Source organism: Mustela nivalis (genome assembly GCF_964662115.1).
Source record: "Mustela nivalis genome assembly, chromosome: 1".
NCBI classification, from domain to species: domain Eukaryota; kingdom Metazoa; phylum Chordata; class Mammalia; order Carnivora; family Mustelidae; genus Mustela; species Mustela nivalis.
Window position 1 is genome coordinate 76845151 of NC_139020.1, and position 23157 is coordinate 76868307.

The 23157-nt window shown below is 37.3% G+C and overlaps 1 protein-coding gene across 25 annotated transcripts in view; it reads left to right on the forward strand.

Annotated features, from left to right (window-relative positions):
• Positions 1–23157, forward strand: part of MBNL1 (muscleblind like splicing regulator 1) — a 199373-nt gene that overhangs the window by 84498 nt on the left and 91718 nt on the right. For 2 of the 25 annotated variants that reach the window (XM_082743381.1, XM_082743380.1), the window contains one exon: positions 4996–5115. The exons of 22 other annotated variants lie outside the window; for them this stretch is intronic. In XM_082743381.1, the coding sequence (XP_082599507.1) occupies positions 5110–5115 (6 nt within the window). In that variant the 5' untranslated portion in view covers positions 4996–5109. Of the gene's footprint in view, positions 1–4995; positions 5116–8020; positions 8576–23157 lie in introns of all 25 variants that reach the window. One more of the 25 variants, XM_082743386.1, reaches the window with a different exon arrangement.

The window sequence follows — 23157 nt, forward strand, 5'->3', positions numbered from 1 at the left end:
TATGTTGCCTCTTGCTGTCTTTCTTTCTGTCAAATAAATAAAATCGTTTAAAAAAAATCCTCAAAGATATAAATTATGATTCTCTGTGCATCTTAAAAGATATGTATAACAATCCCTATAACAAAAACCAAGAAAGTGTACATTGTAAATATCACCTGTGTGTGTATGTGTGTGTGTGTAATCTCACTAGTCCCTAGTTTCTACCCAAGGTGTCAGGGACATTCTGATTTTGCTGGACAGATTTTCCAACCTCTCTGAATGTTCTTATCTGTCAAATGGGAACAGTAATATACCTGCCTCAAAGCTGAGCAATGAGGATTAACTGAACTAGTAGATGTAGCCATATACCTGACATGGACGTGTTACTTGCCCTTTTAACTTATAATCTTGTACCCAGACATGAATCAGAGGCTTGTATGATGCATTTCCACCTAATACATGGGAAGATGGATGGTTGCAGTACAAGCTCTTACTCATACCTTGACAACTTAAACCGTGGTTTGATAGGTTACATTTGTATCCATATTTGACAAATACAAAAGGATTACTTCTCTTGGCCATTGCTCAGTAACCCCAGTAAACAATAAATTACATAAAATGTATTAAAATAAAGTAGATATGTCTAGTGTTATATAAGCATGATATCAGGACAAAATCCGCTTATTCTCCTATCAGGAAAAAAATGTTAACATTATTTAAATGCAGAAAATGGTTTATGTATATTGAAATAAAGATAACAAATCAATCCAATTTAGAAGCCCAAGACTTCTATTATTTTTTGTAACTATGTAATATATCATTCTGTGTCTTTGAATTAATAGAAATATATATATATGATCAGGTAAGCATTTCCTGTTGATTTTATTGACAAATTGCTATTTTTTCGTGGCTCATGTGCACATAACTTGCTGAGATATATTCTAACTTCAGCACAAAATTTGGTGTTATGTGAACACTAAATACTTCTAAAAAAATCTTTCTCTTTCCCATCTCATTTCTCTCTCTCTCTTCTTCTTTCTACCTTTACCCTCACAAACACAAGCACTTTACACATACGCGTTCACGTGCGCGTGCACACACGCGCACACACACACACACACACACACACAGTCCCTGTGCTTAATTGCTTAACTGGATAGGAAATGTTTATTTTCCAGACTACAGAAAACAAACGTTATCTCGAACACTGAAAGTCCTTCCTTTTCCTGGTTTGGAAACACTAAGTCATACTGAGTTGCTTGTAGATTTTCTTTAGCTAGCGTTTAGGTTTATTTAAAGCATAAAGTTGTGAGGACAAAATGACTCAGGAATTTGTAATGCACAATTAGAGCTTTTTACTTTTAGGTCATCAATTTATTCTTGACTGACTTGATATTAGTTAAGAATTGGTAATAACGCATTGTTTAGTTTCAGAAGAATGTGGGTAGCTCTTGGCAGCCATACCTGTTTTAATTTAAGTATGGCCTAGGGTTGGTGCTTATTAATATGTTTCTTTCCAGATAAAGCCAAGTTCAAGGAATTAAATAAGAGAGTATACCCAGTAAGAGTTGATGAGTAAGAAGCAGCTTATGTATTTATCTACAAATATGACTTCTGTTGTTTTCTATCTTTCTGAATGTTAAGTCTCAAAAGGACCCAAGCTTGGATTTCTATGTTTTTAATTACATTGTCATTAGCATCAGCAAGAAATAATAATTGTAGCTATGGTAGATAACTTGAACAGTCAGAAAAAATATATGTTCATATATGTATATATTTATATTCAGATGACTGCATAAAGGCGTCCTGATCTTTCTAGCCTATTACTTAATAATGCCAAGGTCATAGAGATAATTTGTTATGCTCTATCTTATATAAAAGCCTATGAGGTTACTTTGTTTTTCTAACTTGAAAGATGTCAGAATGTGTGTGTGTTTTTTAAAAGAACTTTTGAATAACTTTTGTGTTAATTTGGTGTTAACATCAAAGACAGATAAATTTAAATCTTGTTGTCAGCCAAAAAGTGAATCAAGCTTATGTGGGTACAGTGTTTAATGCCACCGCTCAAGGAATTGTGCAGAGAAGATAATTGTCTAGAAATCACGTAAAGAATTGTCATCTTCCTTCTTTGGAAACTCTTGATTTTAAAAATAATGGAGAGTAAATAGGTTAGTATGTATCACTTTGAGCTGTGCCACATGGGCACCTAAATTTCTTCTTGCTAAAGGCCACCAAACAGTTGCCTTTCTTATAGCTTGTGGCTAAATTCTGAAAGAATTTAGTGAATGGTGAATTTAGAATTTAGTTATAGTGAAGATACCTTCACCATAACTGTATTTGCTCTCTGAAGTTTTCATGGTTTCTTGTTTTAATTTCTATTAGGTTAAAGCCAAAAAAGCTGAAGCTAGCCAAACTTAGTCCAGAGAGTTAGGCTTGCTGCCAGATTAAAGAAATAGGTTGGTTTCAGTATTCTTCCCTGGTTTTCCAGTCTTATGTTTGTGACCGTAGGCGCTTGATTTGAGCTAAGATGACCCAGGTGACTTTGTGTCCTCAAGCGCTAATTTAAAGAAGGTCATTTCAGCTGCTGAATATTCAAGGAGGTGTCCGAGTCCAAGGTTGCTTCAGCCTGTATCTCAAGGGATGAGCCTCAGATTTCTGAGGCTTCCTTTAATCTCACAATTATTGTCTTGGTCCTGCACATAATTAAATGTATAATTAAATGATGGGAATGAAATAGAAGTATGGCTGCCAGCAGTGGTAATCCCCTAAACAGAATGACCAGTACTGTGGTGATAATAATGTTACTGTCCTGTTGGTGCGTCTGAAGACATGATACACTCGGGACAAATGTGAAAACTGAAAGTGTCCTTGACTTTTTTAAAATCTGAGAATCACGTGAAACATTTAATTCCTTAAATTAATGTTACTAAATATCATTAAGAGAAATGGATGTAGACTTCTGTATTATATAAATGGACATACTTTATGCATATTAACTTTTTGGGAAGAGACAGGAATAACATACCCTCTTCCCACCAGGGTTCCAGCCAGACCTGACATTCCTCACTCCCTTTCTTTCAGTGTAACACACCATCAGCTTTCAAGAGGCAGTGGAGGACAGGGGTAGGCATAAAACCACAACTTCAGGAGCTGTCTTTCCTGGATCCAGAGCTAACACTCGCTCCTTAGTAGCTGTGTGACTGTTGACAACTCCCTTGATGCTCTGTACCTCTGATTACTCCAATATACCCCGCTAAATGGAAGCCTATCTGCCTTGTTGGGGCTTTGTGAACCTTATAACACATGCATGTCAAGAACTTACGGAATTTCTGTGGCACACAATATGTACGATACACATGTTAGCTATTATTAAATCTTAATTTTATGTGAACACTTTCTAATGTCTATCTTGTTAAAGGCAATATACAAAGCAATGAAAACCAAAACTCATGTGACAGTTGTAGCAAAATGTTGAAGAGCTCCAGTTCTGACCAGGACAACCTGGGTCCATGTCGGTTGCAAGCTCTGTGACTTAGAACTTGTGATGGAACCTGGCTGCACCTCAGTATCCTCATTCGCAAAATGAGGTAGTGATAATATCTGATCTGGGGTTGCCGTGAAGATTAAATGGGATGACGCATTTAAAGCACTAAGAACAGTGCCTGGCACTTTGTGAGCATTCAGTCAGTGTCAGTGATTGTTTCTGTTATTACTTTGATGATGAAGTAAACATGAAAAGTACTAATATACAAGAAACATTACATACTAAGATTCTGTGTATGTAGGGTTTCCATTTTGCTAATGAGAATTGGTATTCTCTGCTAGGCAGGGAACAATGTTCCTGTGCTCGGTATTTATGACTCTTCACAGTTATTCTCTAATAAGTAAATAGTATTTACGTATTAGGAAAATAGTAATCTGCATTATACTCATCCTTGATTGAGCTATTTAAATTTGTTTTGAGCTATTTAAATTTATTTTTATTTTTATTTATTTATTTATTTTTAAGATTTTATTTATTTATTTGACACAGAGAAAGAGATCACAAGCAGGCAGATAGGCAGGTGGGGGGTGGGTGGGGGGCAGGCTCCCTGCTGAGCAGAGAGCCCTATGCGGGGCTCGATCTCAGTACCCTGAGACCAGGACCTGAGCCAAAGGCAGAGGCTTAACCCACTGAGCCACCCAGGTGTCCCTTGAACTACTTAAATTTTTAAAAAATCTCTAGATACTCTTCCTATCTATAGGATTTTAGGTCTGGATAAATCAGTTCGGTAAAGGAAATGCTTTGTTAATGATGTTACCTGTCCACTCTGTTGTGCAGCCGTATTCTAGCCACTCATTAAGTTGAACAGTACTGGAAGGAAAAGTAACTCATCAGTAACATCAAAATGGGAATAGAATATAATAGCAAAGAAGTCATTGTTCCTTCTGTAGAATAAAGATCGTAAGACCTGATATTTCTCCATCTGTTGGGAGTGTTGTAAAGATTATGAAAACAGTGTTTGCAAAAAGTGACTCTGTGCCAAAAGGCAGATAGAACATTAGGAAAGAAGTGACCAATATTGCATGATGGCATTTATTTTATATGGTAACATCTTTTCTTTCATTAACAGGACATTTTAGAGCAATCCACCTGCTTATTAGGAGTAAGGAGTGCGAATGAATTCTTAAGAGGGTTCATCACAGCTACCTTTTAATAAAGTAAACCTTTAAGAACATGTTTTCCATAGAATTAGAAGCTTAGAATTTCATAGTGACAGTATACTTATCACTTTGTTTTGGGAGCAGATTTTAAGCATGATCACAGGAAAACACCTGTTTTGACACCCTGGGAAAGGTGCAAACATACGGGTAAACTCTGTCTAGGTGTAGAATAAACAAGAGTGCTTTGGCTAGCATCCTGCAAGGAGTTGGGTCTAAATGGTCTGCTCCAGCTTCTGCTGCTGCTGCTGCTGCTAATACTGCTGGGAAGGAAAAGTGGCTGACCTGGCATATCCTTTACTCTTGGTGCTGCAGCAGTCACTCAGGAAGTGTTGTTTAAGGGGAACCTTCTGGATCCTTTTCATGGCACCATGGCAAGAAGAAGCCGTATCTTATCTATTGAAGATAAAGCATGGAGTTGGCTAATGGATGCTGGTGAGTGAATAAGGCAAATGGGGAGCCAGTTCACAAAGATATCTTCTGGGAAGGGCTGATCTCTCCAGGACTGACATGGCGCCCGCTGGAAAATGGCCTCTGATAATCTGAACGTCAGAATATCGTTTTGGAGGGGAGTCACAGTTTCCACACTTGTGACCTGATCTGTGATCTTACATATACTCCATAAATGAAGTTCATATGCATTCCCAGCTTACGACTTGAAGATACTAATCCTGAAGGTTGTTAGATACCTCAATCCATGGAACACAGCTTCCATTGTAATTTCCACTATTTTTTACTCTTGTTTTTCATTTGATCCACAATGATCTAAAAAAAAATAAAAAAGACTTTTTAGTATATGAAAGCAATTTTTCCTCCTTTCCATTCTAAATGATCATCTCCTTTTTTAAACAGCAATAGAGTATAGAATTTTAACTTAAGAAACTATTTAGTATGCATAATTCTTGCCAGGAATATTCTTTTCAATTTAAGATAATTATGTAAGCAGTTTAGTAAGATATTGGATATGTTAGTCAGATAGTTGCATAGGATGGGTCTTTGACATTGCTAATATATTTATGTACCAATTCAAGGTAGTTCCTTGAGCAAGTTTCTCTGTAGGTAAAATGAGTAATTTCAATGAGCTATATCTCACCTTTTCTCACTCTAAAACTTTATTTTCCCATTTTGACAAAGCCTACCATATGACTTAAAAATATATATATCTTCCCTTTTATAATTTAGAACACACATGGATATTACCAATTAATAGTTCAGCGGTGTCTTTCATTAAAAGATTAGAAGATCTATACATATAGATGTAAGATATAGACATAATAAGTTTTCCACAAAGTTGTAGACCAAATTTTCCTAGATAATCTCTGTTTAATAGGTATTGCATAAAAAAGGTAGACAAGTTTAGGAATTTATGGCAGCATGACAAACCATGCAGGAAGATAACTGTGGAACTTTTAAGAAATTTATTTGACCACACCCCCCCATCCCTGTACACACACACTTTTTTGAGGCGTGCCTTCTCCCCTGTGGTAGCACCATTCAGCCAATGAGTTGTTATTGAGCACCTGCTATGTTTTCAGGCTAAGTACAGGGATATGATTGTTTGCACATTTGTCAAAAATTTCTCCCCTTGTGTTGCTTAACAACAGGGAAACACTAATTTAGATTATATGGTCTTATTACCTTAGTAGGCTCATTAAGTAGCAATTGAATGTATATTTTTAAACAGCCAGTAAGGATTTTTTGTTTCCACTGAAAATAATCCTGAGACAGCATATACTCTAAAGAGCTCTCTAAATGCATACATGCTGCTGTGTCACATTTGGTGACATTTACTCACTTTTTGGTACTCTTACACATTGTTTTAGTTTTTGTTGGTTTGATGGTTGAAACTGATGTTTGTGAGTGGGACTGACAGCGTAGGTCAAAAACCAACTGTAATTGGTTTTCTATATTTTATTCGAAATCAGACTATTAGTTTTTTTTTTTTTTTAAGTCCAAACTTCCATTTGGTTTCTACCATAGGGGCTCACTCAGTCTTTTCTTATCCAAACCTTCCTATTGAAATGACTGTGTTTGAAAATACTAAGTTTTAGTTCAACATCTAAACTTAGGTACTGTTTATACAATAAAATTATTTCTAAAGGGAAATTCAGATTCAACACCCCCTTCCCTTATCAATTCTTAGTTCTCTTAAATTTAAAGTACTAGCTACCTGGGAAGTGCTTACTATTACGTAGTATAAGGGCTATTCCATTTTATAAGAGTGGTGGACCCTTCGTGCCTTATGGGGTATAAGTAAATTTGCCCAGCAAGAGCTGCTTTGATTGTCATTTATTAACTGTATATCTGTATCACTTTTTATTTATATGGTGAGGGATGGGAATCCACCTTTCCTAATACAAGCTGATTGCAGCCTTTTGATTCCAAGTAAAGATTATTATTCATATTTTACGTAACTTGGATTTTAAATCTCACACACAGAGCTGCCATCAACCGGCAGATTTTCTTCTCATTTAACTATGAAGCAAGCAGAAGACAGCACCTATGGTTAATTTGTTTCTAGTCTTGAAAAAAAAAGAAAAAGAAAATGATCATTCTCAAGTAAAGCTGATTTTTTTTTTTTTGGCACATATTAGGAATTATTAAAGTTCTGTCAGAATTTATATTTCCTTTTTGGCTTGATTTTATCCAGCTCCTTAAAGCAAAATTGCCTTAAGTTCTGTCTCTTGTACCTGTTGGATAGTTAATACTCAGTGGGCTCCTCCAGGTGAGCTCCTGAGGGCTTGTGAGCCGTTGAGCTGTGAACGGTGGTTAACATGCTAGAAGGAGCTATCTGGAAAACATGGTATTATGAAGTCCAGTTTCAGGAGAGTCTTAATGAGCTGTTTAGCTGACTGTACATTAACACCTAGTATGTTAGTTCCATTTTCCTGACTTCCTCCTGTTTTCTTCTTGCCTTTTCTTCTCTGTCTTCCTCTTCTAATTTCAGAATGCTCTTTGTCCACTTGCTTCTTTTTCTTCATATTCTTGTTTTCTTATCTGATTGAATTCCTCAGTCTTCCCAATCTGGTCAGAGTAGAAAGAGGTATATTTGATAAAGTATTCATTGTTCTTATTGAAAAAGCAATTTTCATGATTTCTCAAGTTAGAAATCAGCTCAGTTTAACACTTCTATTACATTTTCTCCTCTAATAATGGACAGCTTTACCTTTTAATTTCTCTTGCCTTGTGAATTAGCACCCTGTGGTTTTCTCTATTTGTAAATTTTCTTAATATGAATGTGATGGTGACAGGATTTAGGCATTTTTATGTCACATGTTAGATTTTTAAGCTTAAATACAGTAGGCGTACTGTAATATGTCTTCCTTACTTTTCTTTCTAGAACTAGAGCTCCGTATCCCTCCCCCAACTGTGTTTTTGGCTCTCTTATGGGATGCTAGAATGGCCTGTCTCCATGTATTTCGTTGCATTTCGCCATTGCTTCTTGTGTTCTGTCGGTGAATTTTGGTGATTCTTTTCAAGCGCTACCTGAGCTCTGTGCTAGTTGTTCCGTTACCCCAGGGTCTTGTGCTGTGCGGTCATGTCTCCACTTCCTCCGCCCTGTCCATTGACAGAGCCTGGGTTCCCTGATGGCTGCCTCTGTACCCTTGTGAGGGCAGGAATATTCCTCCCCCTGCTGCTACAATTGAGCACGTGCTGGGTACCATGTTGCCCTCTACACTTGCTTTTAGTTGTTAAGGCTTCCCAAGCTTTGGCTGTGGCTCAGTGATCCTGCTGTCAAAACCCTGAAGCTCTTCTAGCCTCGACACTCAGTGGTAGCAGCAGGTGTTGGGATTTCTCCAAGCCCCTAAGACCCTGGGAGCAAGAGAATGGCCGTTTGACATAGACCTCAGGACTTTTCAAAGCACCAAGAAACATCTACGGAAGATATGTAAAGGTAAGACTCTGATTTCTCCAGGAAGCTGTTCTAGAAGCTAGAAACCTATAGCCGTGGATTTAATGTGAACTAAAGAGCTAAAGAATGTCCTTAGGGAACTCTGCTTGATGATGAAGCCAGCATATGAGTTTTAGCTTGGGTAACTACTTATTAAAACACCTCTTTTAGGAATTGGGTCTGATGTTAACATTTCTAACCTATTTTATTTATATTAAATTTAGATCGAATAGATTTTTAAAAGTATTTTTTCCATTCTTTGGATCGGAATCTATGAAGCACTTCTTTCCTTCTTCACAATTTGCATTGTGTATCCAGCAAGAGAAATCTCGAGAATGAAAACAGTTAAAACAGTCAAAAATAAATTAGAAGTTATTCATGTTTCCAAAAGCCTGTATTTTATTTACCTGTTAATGTTCAAAACCAGAAACATTCAATTATTATACCCTTAAATTCTTTAAACTTGAATTTCTAAAGCTGTAATTAATTCAAAAGGAAGGGGAAGAGCTGCTTAGATCTTGGTAGTGCAAGGGTATGTTATTGTCCTTTGTCAAATATCACTGCTTAGCATTCTAAATGTAGCAGTCTCTTTTCTTTAGGCCTTTATTTTCATTTTTTAAAAGGGACTGATTCCCTGCCCCTAATTTTTTGGAAAAAAAATCACTCCATGTGGGTGTAAATAACCTGGATGAAAGGTGTTGGGGGGGGGGGTGGGTGTGGAGGAGAGAGCTCACCAGCATCTTGGCGTAAACAACACAGATCATCTCTTCAGCATTATTTATAACCCTTTATTCTTTACCCTGCCTCATTCATAAGCATTAATCTGTGAAGTGAGGTTAAAGCAGCTCTTCTAGTGTGAGATCTTCAGTGGCCTTACTCTCCATTTATGTCTCTTTTTTTCTTTTGTTTTCTTTTCCATATGGACTCAATCTGTTAATGGATTCCCTGTAGTTGGAATTCAGGCTATTAGCTGTCACACTGAAACTCCTTCATTTCAATAACTAAATCGGTAACTGAGGTTTTAAAAATGAGAAAGAAGAATGTTTACGAAATAGCTGTACAAAATGAAGAATCAAGCTCCTCTTTGATAGTGCTTATTTAGGATGCTTATTTTTAAAACTAAAAGAGGTGCAACAAAGTATTTATTTACACTTGAAAATATCCCAATTTTATTTCCTCTAGACTTCAAGAGTATAAGTGAATGGAATGTTTTGAAGTCTTTCTAGTGCATTAAATTGGGTAATTGATTTCATATGTAAAAACAGAAAAGGAAAACTGTAATGTTTTAATTCTTATATTATTTATAATGAGTTTACTGTTTTTGAAAATGTAAGGCACAGTCTTAAGCCAAGAGTTTGCATTATTCTCAGGTTGGCTTACAAACCATGTTTCCATTTTCTGTTTATTTAGAATTCTTCTATTCCTCTAGGACAAGAATTGAAACTGTGTTATAGATTATTTATTATGTTAATCATATATTTAATATAATTAAATATGGAGATAGAGAAATTGACATTAGGCATTTACAAAATTATTTTATTTTTTACATTTTTAAAATATTCTATTTATTTCTTTGACAGAAAGAGACACAGCAAGAGAGGGAACACAAGCAGGGGGAGTGGGAGAGGGAGAGGCAGGCTTCCTGCTGAGTGAGGAGCCCCATGCGGGGCTCGATCCCAGGACCCTTGGATCATGATCTGAGCCAAAGGCAGACACTTAACGACTGAGCCACCCAGGCTCCCCTTACAAAATTATCTTAAAACTTTAAAATTACTTAAAATATTTTTAACAGAACATAATGAATTAGTGGTATCCACTGTGTTTAATGTTTAAGGGACAAGATAGCTTCACAAGGTAACTTCACATAAGCTGAACTCAGTACAGTAATATTTAGACTTTAGTGATTTCTTTTTTAGGATGTACAAAAAAGGTACATGATACAAAATATTGGTGCCATGAAGCTCTTAGCCACTACCTGAATAGAAAAATCTATTGAATAAATTATGGAATGACCCTTTTGCAGATAAGGAAACAGAGGACTGCTAGTTCACAGTTTTTAAGCCCAGAGCCAAGACCAAAATGCAAATCACTGAATTCCAATCCAGTTCACTTGCCTCTCCCTGATTCTGTTTGGATGAATCGAGTGGCCATCTTGTTTGTGTCTTCAGGGCAATGAATAGACTCTAGGAATTAAAGTGATTTCATGCAGCATCAGCTGTGTCTGATCATGACCGATAAACACGGGCTCACTCCCACAGTGTAGCCCGATTGAGGCCTTTAGAATTGCCCTTTTATGTCTGCCTTGTTTAGTGTGGCTTTCCTTATATGAGGATTTTGGGAAAAGTACGCAAAAGAATCATTAAAATGTTTTTGTTTGAAGGGAGTATTGAACTTCTGGCATGCCATTTATTTTAGTTTACGATCCTAGTTTATGACAGGTTTCTGAAAATTTAAGTTCTTAAAATTGAAAAGATTAGGCCCATGTGTATATGTAGGCAGTTTATTTTCTGTTTCTAAGCAAAAAATTTTAATTGATTTCCATTGTTTCCAAAGTTGAAAAAATCCCTCAGCTTGGATCTTTAAAGATGTCTGTTTACTTGTGATATGAAAGTGGAAAGAGTGCACATTCTCAGTGCTACAATAATTATATGTATGTGAAATTATATGGTGTATTTATTAACTAAGTGTCTGGTTGCCTGACTTAGAATTATTACTTCAAAATCCAAATTCTCCCTGACTTGAGTGGATATCTGTCATCATTTAATAGGGCCTTGCCCAGCCTCCTTTAATGTGATTTTTTTTAGGAGGTATAATTGTAATCCAGTCCCCTTGAGTGATGCCCAAGATAGACTCAAGACCCAGTACAGACCTAAGAGAAAAACCAAGAATGTAAACTCTGAATGCTCTTTTTTAGGAAGTTAAATTTATAAAATAGCTGGAATACTTTTGGGATAGATTTTTTTTTTTTTTTAAGATTTTATTTATTTGCCAGAGAGAGAGAGAGAGAGAGAGAAAGTACACACAAGCAGGCAGAGAGGTAGGCAGAGGCAGCGAGAGAAGCAGATTCCCCTCGGAGCAAGGAGTCCGATGAGGGACTCGATCCCAGGACCCCAGGATCACGACCTGAGCCGAAGGCAGCAGCTTAACCAACTGAGTCACCCAGGCGTCCCTTGGGATAGAAATTTATAACACTTATTTCAGAAACAACAACAACAACAAAGCACTTGTTCACTGTAAGTCTTCGAAGTCATAGGCTAGTTCTCCAAATAAGGTTCTTAATGTCCATCGTAATGATCCCTGAGTATTTATTTCTGCCATCCCTCAACTCAGAAGACTGGTACCTCTCAGTGTACACTGTTGACTCTTTCCTGTCTATTCCTGTCCTTTCTTGGGGAGAATGAGAACTCTCCGGACTGATGGACAATGAGCAGAGGTCCTAATTAGTTGTAACCCCTGGCTCTGAATGCTAGGACCCCAGTGCGGTTCTCCCTTTGTCATGGCATAGTGCCATCAAGATGCTTTGACTCGAGCCTCCTTCCGGCTCAGTCTGGACTACTTTTCACCCCCTGGCTCTTTGACCTTAGAGAAAAAGGCTGCTTACTCTCTCAGTCATAGTCTCACATGCTCTAAAATATGAAGAATATCATCTCCTTGTCAGGGTTTTTGTGAAGATTTAATTTAATTTAATGAGGCAGTGTATGCCAAGCACTTAGCGCAGTGGCTAGCATATAGAAAATAGCCAACAAATTGGTCATGCTATTATGTGATTTTCCCAAGGTCACACAACTATACAGTGATTGAGTCAGAATTCAGACCAAAATCTGCCTGCTGGGGTAAACCAAATGAAAAAGGAACATGTATGTTCTTCGTGCACAGTAGCAACAACGTGAAGCAAAACCTTATCCTGTCTCTGAGCTCTGACCCTGCTTCCATGTGTACTCATAGCTTTTATGATGCATAAATCATGATGTCATGTATGCTGATGGGGAAAGTAGCCTAGTTTAGTGGTTTTGAGTCAACTCTAGAGGTAGAGCCTTCAAGGATTGGAATTGCAGCTCTGCCACATGCCAGCTTGTGATATTAGGTAAATTACATAACCTTTTACAATTCTTCATCTGTATATGAAACTAATAATAGCATCTGTTGTATTGCATTATCGTGGACAGTAGATGATGGAAATTAAAGAGCACCTCTAGTAAGTGACTTTTATTAATAATTGATAGATTTGGAATTATTTATTAAAAATAAAGTATGTTCACAGAATGAAATGCGTGGATGGGGAAAATCAGAAACCCAGACAGTATTAGATAGGGACAGGATCTTGGGGACTAGATGCCCTTCCATTCTCCAAGAATCTATATGCTTTCCCCATCAAAAGACATTTTACCTCAGTGGCATGTCAGTGGAGAAGGAGGGGAGAAGATATCGAAGATCAGAACTGACCCAGACATGAAGTGGTGGTTCCATCCAGAAGGTAGGTGAACTTCTGTCCGTCTGGGTTGATGACAAGGACTGGCATCGATGTCACCAGATGAAGAGAATAGTCCCAGTTAAGCGCATGGTAGGATTATCATTCTTGTTGTCTTTCTTTTTGAAGCAGAACCCAGACCAGCAGCTGGGGCTCTAGTCCTGGGGAGAGTGAGTTAACCTGGGCTAAGTTGGAGTGTCAATGTTTAACCTTGAATGCTAGTCAGATCTAGGACTTTCCTTGCTAGATTCTCAACTTTGTGAGGTCAGGGATGTTCATTCTACTTGTTTGCGGTGTTTTACTTAGGGTCTGGGAAACTTTTTCCCAGACCCTAAGTAAAAAAGCATGCCCTTTTTGCATGCTTGATAAGTAAGAGAAGAACTCATTTAAGGATATTGTGGCCACCAAAGGGATAGGAAAGCCGGGCTGCCATGAAGGAAGGGCAGGGTGCCTGGGGCTCCCTTAGAGACAGGGAAGGGTTAAGGCAGATTCAGGGTTAAGGCAGTACCTAGTCTTTGTAGTGACTGATTTAGGGACCTGGCCAAATGGAAACCATCAGTGCAGCCTGATTAATGAATGTAGGAATAAAGTATTGTGAGTTTTAAAAACTTTTCAAGAGTTTAGAGAAAAGAACTTTAAGGAATCAAAATCTATTAGAATCCATTTACAGCTTTTCATACAATTAAAAATGGTATTTCTAGCTTTAAAAGCTCAATTTTGGTGCCAGACACTTGAGGAAAAAAGTATCATACATCCTTGATTTTATATATATATATATATAACCTTACATAAAGAAGTCATCAAAATACAGTTTTTAAATATGTACTGTCATGAAGTGGTGTTTTGTAATACGTGGACATAAAGTGAAGAGCTTATGCAGATGATGTGGGAAGTCAGAGTGTAAATCTAGAAGGTGAACGATTTCAAAAACATTGAGACTTTTTAACTACAAATTTGCTTCCTCTTGTGATGTATACTCCCCCAAATAATAAGATGAAAGCATCTTTCCTGGGTGCCTGAGTGGCTTAGTGGGTTAAAGCCTCTGCCTTCGGCTCAGGTCATAGTCTCAGGGTCCTGGGATGGAGCCCCACATAGGACTCCCTGCTCAGTGGGGAGCCTGCTTCCTCCTCACTCTCTGCCTGCCTCTCTGCCTACTTGTGATCTCTGTCAAATAAATAAATAAAATCTTTAAAAAAAAGCATCTTTCCATTAAAGTCTGTTTTGAAAACATGAAACACAATAAAAAGAAAAAAATTAACTATGCTTAGTGTTAAAACTAACCTTTTTTGTTGATATTGAAGTTGCTATACAGGTGTTTTTGGGTAATCGGAACAGGTCTTGCTCTTACTTGGCATAGTAAATGGTAGATACATTAGCTCCTTGCAGTCAAGGCCGAAATACTCTGTGCTGGCACCTGAAGGACGGTTGTTTAGAAAACTTCAACTGAGAGTTAAAATCACACCAAATGTTTCTGTGAACATTTGTGTCTCCTTAATTTGAAAAAGACCATATGTTACAGTCGTGCTTCTATAATATTAAGATAGTGTGGAACGCTCCCTAGTATCTCAAGAGCAAACTCTTGAATCACGTGCTAAGTCATTGCACATTTAAAAATTTTTGCTTTGCAAAATACACATCAATGTGTAGGTAAACAAAAAATTGAGTCCAAAGTGGCAAAATCACCACTAACAGGTGTTTTTCTTTTCCGATGTGACTGTAAACTGGACCCCTCCCTCTAGTTCTCCCTCTCTTCCCGTTCTCTCTCTCTGCATGCGTAGAGATGGAAATGCACACACACAGTCTTCTGCTTTTGCCATAAAAGATTTACACCAGAACAGCAATCGCATGTTAACTCACTATAGTTCTTTCCAACATTTGCTTTTATGGTCGTGTCCCTGAATTCTAGAGGGTTGAACTTACTGTTTGCATGTGGAAACTCCCCAGCAGAGCTTTTCTTTTCTTTCCTGTTGTTTCCTGATGCCTGATTTTAATTTATCTCAGGCATTCATTAGGTGAGTTTAAATTAGGTAGTAAGTTAGAGATGTTATTGAAGCAGTATTACTAACTACTAAAAGTTGAACTCCTTGTGAAGTCCTGTACACGTGAAATAACCGAGATCACTGAGTACCAGTTTTTCTCATAAAACTTGCCCTGGACATATTCTAGGCAGTTTTAATCTGTTGTTTTACCATGTTTAAAAAAACATGACGGGCAGCAGTCCAAATCAAAACAGTGCATTCTCTCCTCGAGGAGAATTTTGTCATTGGACATAAAAAGGTCAGCACGAAGAGGGAAAACACTCTAAAGAAAGTGACCTGTGTTTGGTCATAGTCACCATTCGTGACTTCCTGTCTGAAACTGTGTTGGTGTATTTGCAAAAAACATTTAATACATTCCCATACAACAAAGGAGTACCTAACAGTACAATAGTAAGATTGCTGCGTGGCAATAGAGCCCTTGAAACAGGACATCTCAACTCAGAGGAAAGTTTGATTTTAGGTTCATTAGAGAACCAAAATTGTTTTTTAAATGTCTCCAGTGGGTTGAAAAGTAATGGAATGAAAGGAAATTACTTTAAAAATGCTAATTGAATTGACACTTTATTTTTATTAACAGAATTTCAAATTGAGTAACAACTATCCTTTAATTACTTTTAAGTTATACTTTTCCATTTGAAAGATGTTTTAAAGTTAGATTTCTTGTTTAAGGCCTCAAATTGGCCATTTTCTACCTGTCAGTCAAATCTACTGAGTCTTAGGGAATTGGATCAGTTTCCACTTGAGGTTTGTAATGTCTGTGGCACTTTTGATGTAGTCAGGAGCTTTACAACAAAGAAGAATAAAAATCATGTAAGAAGGCTGTGGAGGAAGCACTGAACTTTGACTGGGTTAGTGAGTTTCCTGGGACAGGTTTGCATTTAATCACTGTGTTACTTTGTATCATGTGTCCTCTCTAGCGTACCCATCATTTTGCTTTCCTGGATGGAATGAAATCTAAGGGAGATAATGCACAGCACAGTACCTTTTATAAACTCTGCTTCATCCTGTTTGTGAAATAATTCATTTATCTGAAAAGCCCTGTAAATCCAAGTCTAAAAGTATACTCTGAGAAGTAAGCCTTGTCCAGAATCCTGCCCACTAATGATATACTTGGGTATCACTCTTGTGAACACTAAAATTGAAAGTATAATTGTTGTTTTTATTATATAGTTGGTGGTATAAATTTTAATCTGTTTGAAAGAATAGTGGTGTCGGGGTTGGGGGAGAGTCCAGGCTCTTCTTTTCCTTCAAGATAAGCCATAAATTAGAAAAGTCAAGTCATATTTAAAATTTATTCTACAATTAATGAAACTGGTTTCTGTGGCCCCAAAGAATTTTCTAAGAGCGAAAATACATGTAATGGGAAGAAAGAAAAGGTATAGAAAACAAGCACCTTCCTCTAAGGAGAAAATGTATTTTTAACACTAGAGAATATAGAATCTGCTATATCAACAAAGTATATTATTTCATCAAACAGCTGGATATGCAAATGTGTATTTATTGAATAAATGAGTGTGTGTTGGTGAAAATTAAAGAGTGAGTAGATGAATGAATGGATAAGTTTAGTGGCAACAAATTCTTCTTAGTTATTATTTTTAGGAAAGAGATAGTTATTTTAAAATACTGCAAAGAATTCACTGAAAGAAATTGGGTGAAATTCCTCAATTTCTCCTGTGGTAACAGGCAGTGGTTACAGTAGGATGAGAACGTTCTAGGTTATAAGATACTGTTTTTGTAGGTTGAATTACCCTCCATTTATAGAACTTTGGGGAATTGCTAGATGAGAAAACAGAAGTCCTAAGCAAAAGGGCAGTTAGTACTATTCTAAAAATAAACATTGATTCATGTTATCGCATTCTAAATAAAATAAGTAGAAATAGGTTAAGAAAATCATGGTGGTTTCGAAGAATTCAGTGTGTTTTCTGTTCCTATTTTCATTTGGATTTTATGGCAATTGTTATTAAGGAGCACCACACACTACATAGTTTTAAACTTTCAGCCAGCAGTAGCAACATCCAAAAGTACATTGGATGTCTTTGCTGTGTTAAAAAAGAGAAAGGTTTGAGGAAAGGAGTTAAATATTAATATGGAAATGAGGCTTTCTGGAAGTCTTAGGACATGGAGGGCATAATAAACCTTATCACAGCCTGGGAACAGAAACAGGGCTTGCAGAAATAAAGTGAGGTGGGAGTTTGGAGAGAAAGGAAGAGTCTTTGCTGACAGTGAAGCATGCTCTCATCAGCCCAAGTACTGGCTATCATGCCTTCTCCTGGGGCTCATTCCCCTGGAATGTATCCCTTGTGCTTAAATAGAGCACTTATGTAAACACACACTGTAGACATTTGAAAATACTCGAATAATAGTTCTTCAGGGCTTACCATGTAATTCTTGCTAGCTGTTGCATTTATTTATCTTGGTGCTAATTTATAGAGCTAGTTTTTGACTTGTGTTACCTACAGTGTCTTGTTTCATAGTTTGGAAAAGCATATAAACAATATTTAAGGAAAATGCAAACATCAGTGGCTTTCTTGAGTGAACGGAACAACTGGAAACTTGTTTCTTATTTTGTAAGTGAATCACTTAATGTAACACTATATCTGTGGCATGTTGAGAAATGAAAAGATAAAAAAAATTAGAAAAAGAAGTGAAAAAGAATGGAAACTTACACTTCTGAATGAACAGTTAAGAAAACACTAGCTTTTGATTTTATCTGCGCTTTCCTGTAGAAAGTTTTTACTATTGCTCCAAAGCCTGGAGGCAGTTACTGAACTCGAAAAGCTGAATATCATTTCTGACTAATCTCTTAGTCATAATAATAGGAAATTATTTAGTTCCTACTTCATAGTAGACCATCTTGAACAATAAAATCATATAGCCCACTCAAGGATATTTCAGGAAAATTAGCGTGACGCTTTGAGAAAAAAAAAAAGGTACTTAAAGACTGTGCACAGGGAATGTTTTGTACTGTGCTAGTGTTTTATCCCTCATTCCTCAACAGGAAAGCTAGGAAAGTTAGCGAGCTTGAAGTTTATAGTTTGGGTGATCAGGGATGGGGCGTTGCTGTTTGTCAGTGTAAGAAACACAGGTGTTAGAATTGATGTGTTCTCTTTCTTTGGAGAGAGAGTAAGCAGGGAGTAGTAGATCACTGATTTGGCTGGGTAGTTGAGTTTACAGAGAAAGCATCTGAAAGCCACTCCCTTAGCACTGATTGTGCTGTGTCACAGGATAGTGCTGTGTTATATTCAAAGAGACGATGGATGGGGAGAAGAAGGGATGTAGAGACAAATCTTAGTGCATCCCTCTCTAATCAGTAGTTGGAAATGAGAGAGGTCAAAGAAAGTGGCAGGAAACAAGAAAGGACAAAGAGGAAAGAAGGAAGTAGTAAATGGTGCAGATGCCACAGATAGGACAAGAAATGAGAAAAGAAGACTGACTGGCAGTGAAAAGGAAAGCAGTAACCCTTGAGAGAGCACTTGGAGTAGAATTGGAAGGGGGAGCTAGGAGGCTGACTCCTCAGCGCAAACCAGATTCCAAGAAGATGAGTCAGTAGTAAGTTGGAAGATATGTATGAGGACTCAACAAGTTTAGACAACTCTATAAAGAAATTCAGTAACAAAAAAGAAGAGAAGAAGTGGGCGTCAGAGAATTAAGCAGAGGAAAGATTGTTGTAGAAGGCTTGAGGTGTTTCTCCAATGGAGACGTGTTTTTTTTCCCACTAAAGGAAGGTACAGAAGTCAGTGGAGAAGAAAAGAATGAAGATTGCTTAAAGTAGTGATATTGGAGGGCACCACATGTCACAGACATTAAGAAGGGGTAAAAAAAAAAAAAAAAAAAAGGGTAGAGAGGCTGATTTGAGGAAGCAAGATGAACCAAATACTTCCTGAGAGTCAGATTGAAGAAAGTGGTCTTCTGTTACTTTAGTTCCATCTTGTTTGCTGTGTGGGTAGCTCACTGCCTGATGTTTACGCTTTTTTGTATGTTGCTTTTTAAATCCATTAGTTCAGCTTCTCACCTTGACTATACAATTTGTGAGGGTGGAAACATGTTTTATCCATGTATATATACATTGTTTACTGTGATCCCTTTCATGTGATCCCGTAATGTATTTCAGGAACCCCACAAACCAGTGCTATTAGGGGAAAGGTCTTGGCCTGTCCATCAAAGTACAAGGCTGACAGCTATAATTGGCTATCTTTGTGAACCTCAAAAACTGTTTCTAAAACAAATTCTCAATTTCAAAGGGGTGGACAGGTTATTTTATCAGACTTTCTTTTTTCCTGATTAAGAAAGTCACAGCATAACAAAATGTCACTTAGAGCTCAAAAGTGGATACTTCCAAAGCCAGATGAAATTTTAAACCAAACTTTATTGTAGAAAGTAGAAACATTTGACTGAAAAATAATTATGAAAAGATAAAAATTTGCAAAGCAAATGTTTGCCTAAGTGATGTGGTTTATACCACTCTTCATATCAACCAAATAAGATTAGGTTATGTCTTTTAAGTTTGGTCTGAGACACACTGTAGGCATGAATCCCTTAATTAGAATAGTCAAATTATGTTTTTTGATTTTTTTCTTAGCAAAAATAATTCCAAGCAGAAGCAAAAACTGTAAGATTGTCTCTGTCTCCCATTTAGCAAAAATAGAGTGAATATGTTTCTGTTTATAGTATATTACTATTTGTTTTATGGTTAGTTATAATCTACTTTATTTACCTTTTACATAAATGATCAATGCTCCTTTTTTTTTTTTTTTTCAGTACAGCTCCATAGTCACAGAGAGATTATGAATTGGTTACCATTCTCTTGGTTTTAGACTCAATATTATTCTGGAAGTAAAATATATCTGTTTAAATTTCTAAATTATATAAGGCTGTAAAGTTTCTAAAGTAAGCCACTTGATTATAATTCCTCCTGAAAATACTTCATTTTCTTTCTTTTAAGACAAGTGAAAAGGAAAATTGAAGGGTGAGACAGTGTATCCAAATGAGTAAAATGTGGCTAATGACAATTTTCATATGTTCATCTTTTTGTATTATTATTATTATCATCCAAAGTTTTTTAAAGCAGTGTTTGATCATGTCCATTATGCAGTTGCACAAACATTTTATCATCTCCCGGAAGCACCCAGAAAAGCCTGAGAAGGTCCTATATTTACTTTGGAATTTTAAACTGAAGCGCCATGTTGCCCTGGCTCACCTTGGCAGGCAATCCTGAAGTACCCTTCAGTTTAGACTCTCTTCTACAGCCTCCCTACAGTTTTTTATACGCGCATCTTACTGTCTCACATTTGTGCTTTTTCATCATTCTATCTTCTCATGAAACATCTTTGCCACCCTTCTTTCTTAAGTAACTTCTACCTGTTACCTGTCCTTCTAGACTCAATACCAGTGATAGTTCCTTTGGAGAACCTCCCTTGGTCCTTTTATTCCCATGTGTGGGAGATATCCCCATGGCACCCCACACTGGTTCCTACTGTAATTGTTTACTGACTTGAGTCCTCTGGGGTGTAGTGGGACTCTCCCCCTTAGCTCTGTGTCTACTGTGGCTGGCACCATTGTGTGAATGCTCTCTACTGTTGCTTGGATGACGACAGGGACACATAGCTGTTTTGATCTGAACTTTAAGCTAGGTTTTATCCTTATTTATTAGGGGGATGCATGGATGTAAACTTTTTGGATTATGTAGCATGTCACTAAATAAACTAGTTTAAGTCTAGCTTGTAATGAATGGTTTATAAAAATATAGAAATTACACTTGCAATAAACAGTTTCCCCCTTTTTAATTAATGCATAGACAGATTTAAACAGATATATATATTTTTTTCTTTTTTTTTAATATAATTTTTTATTTTTTATAAACATATATTTTTATCCCCAGGGGTACAGGTCTGTGAATCACCAGGTTTACACACTTCACAGCACTCACCAAAACACATACCCTCCCCAATGTCCATAATACCACCCCCTTCTCCCAAACACCCTCCCCCCCAGCAACCCTCAGTTTGTTTTGTGAGATTAAGAGTCACTCATGGTTTGTCTCCCTCCCAATCCCATCTTCTTTCATTTATTCTTCTCGTACCCACTTAAGCCCCCATGTTGCATCACCACTTCCTCATATCAGGGAGATCATATGATAGTTGTCTTTCTCCGCTTGACTTATTTCGCTAAGCATGATACGCTCTAGTTCCATCCATGATGTCAGGGCAAGGTGATATGAGTAGCAACCACTACCTCCTTGCACCACCCTCCCCCCAATTCCACCCCCCAATTTCGGTGGCTAATTCCAGCAAAGAGGTATTTCTTGCTCTTGTAAACTCAGTGGTGCGCTCCTCTATCCAGTGACTCTGGGATCTAAGTTTGCTCCATTTTCCTCCAACATGTGGCTTCCGAGGTAGCTGAAGCTCAGACAGAGAGAGATGGGGGGAAAACATTGGCTTCTACTCATCTCAGAGGTTAAACTAGCTCAAGGGTCCCTCGGCTAGAATTAGTTATGTGCCACCAACTTAATCACAACAGAGGCTAAAGAAAAGGAAGTTTTCAGGGCACGTACACAGAATAGTGCATAGAAATTGACCGAGCCACTATGTGTTTTGCTTTGTCTTTTACCTTCCCATTTTTTGGAAGCATGATGGGACAGGTGGATGGGTAACAGGTAGATAGATGCATCTGGGTGAGTTCAAACGGAAAATATTAATTCCATAGCTTTTTGCTGTTTGAGTCCTTGGTATATATTTCCTGTGCATTAATTCTTGAAAAAAAAGAGTCTATCCAAATACATTCTCATCTTTTTAGTTTATGGTTCCTTTTGAGAATCTGGTAGAAGTTCTGAAATAGAGTGCATATGAGCTCTTAACCCTGAAATCTGGCAGGCAAGTTCAAGGGTTTAGGAGACCTCTGCATCAGCCCTCCCAGTATTAAGGGTACCTGGCCTATGCTCCGTAGATAGGAAGTATTGGAGAAGATGAGAAATCATTGTGAACATAAGTTTTAGCTGCCTTAGGGTGAACACTAAGAATCTTTTAAAATTAGAAACAGGGACTAAAACTAAAACTTAGTCCCTCAGTTTGAATGAAAGAAGTAATTTGGTTGCTACCTGGATGCCTAAATGAGAGAGAATGCAGACAATAGACAAAATTGTTGATAAAAAGCATAATTGAGAGGCAGCTGACTGAGGAGTGCACAATAGCTTTTATTCATACTATCTTTTGGCAGTTTGCACCATATGAGGCTTTAATGATAAGTGGATTAAATATTTCATGTTCTAAGTGGTTGCACTGCAGTCATTGCTTTGCTATTAAGGCAAGTACTTTAGGTATATATTCAGGTGGAAGATCATACTGATTAATGAAAGGACCGTATGATTTTTCTATAGCTTATTTCTGTAGTCAAGTCCCCTTTATTCTTTAAGATTATAAAGCAAATCTCTTAAATTGGAGTTTTATAGTCTTAATTACTTCATTGTAATTTTACGTCTTTTACCATGTGAAAAGTGTCTTCCCCCAAGCCCATCATTTATAGAGTGCAAATGAGCATATTTGTAATGTGTAAAAGAAGTTAATATAAAGTTGACGTGGTTTTACAGTCACTTTCTTCAGAATTAACACTTGTTATTTGTGCCTTTTTTAACGGTTGAGGGACTTGAGATTCAGAGTTTTTCAGTGACTGTCCCCAAACCTTTGCTTCTCTCATTTACCTGTCATTTCAGTAGTGCTGCTGGTAGAATTTAATTATTTTGTCCAAACTCTGCTGTCCTCCCCAGACTTGGAACTTTATCCTAAGAGGCCTACCTTCTCTATTACTTGTCATTATTTCTCCAGAGCCTGGCCCTTACTCAGGTGGTCAGAGCATGCTTATTGAGTGGAGGGATGAGCAAATAACTAACTAAAAGTATGTACGTAGAACAAAACAAGATAGAACAAAGAACAGTAATCCCTGGCCGAGTGTCTGAGAGACAAAGTAGCATCAGGGTTTGGTGCTAGGACATCGGAGCCCCATTTCCTTTGGTTCGCGTACTCCATCAAGGGAACTGGTCAATAACATGACCTATTTTATAGTGTTGCTGTGAGGATTAAATGAGT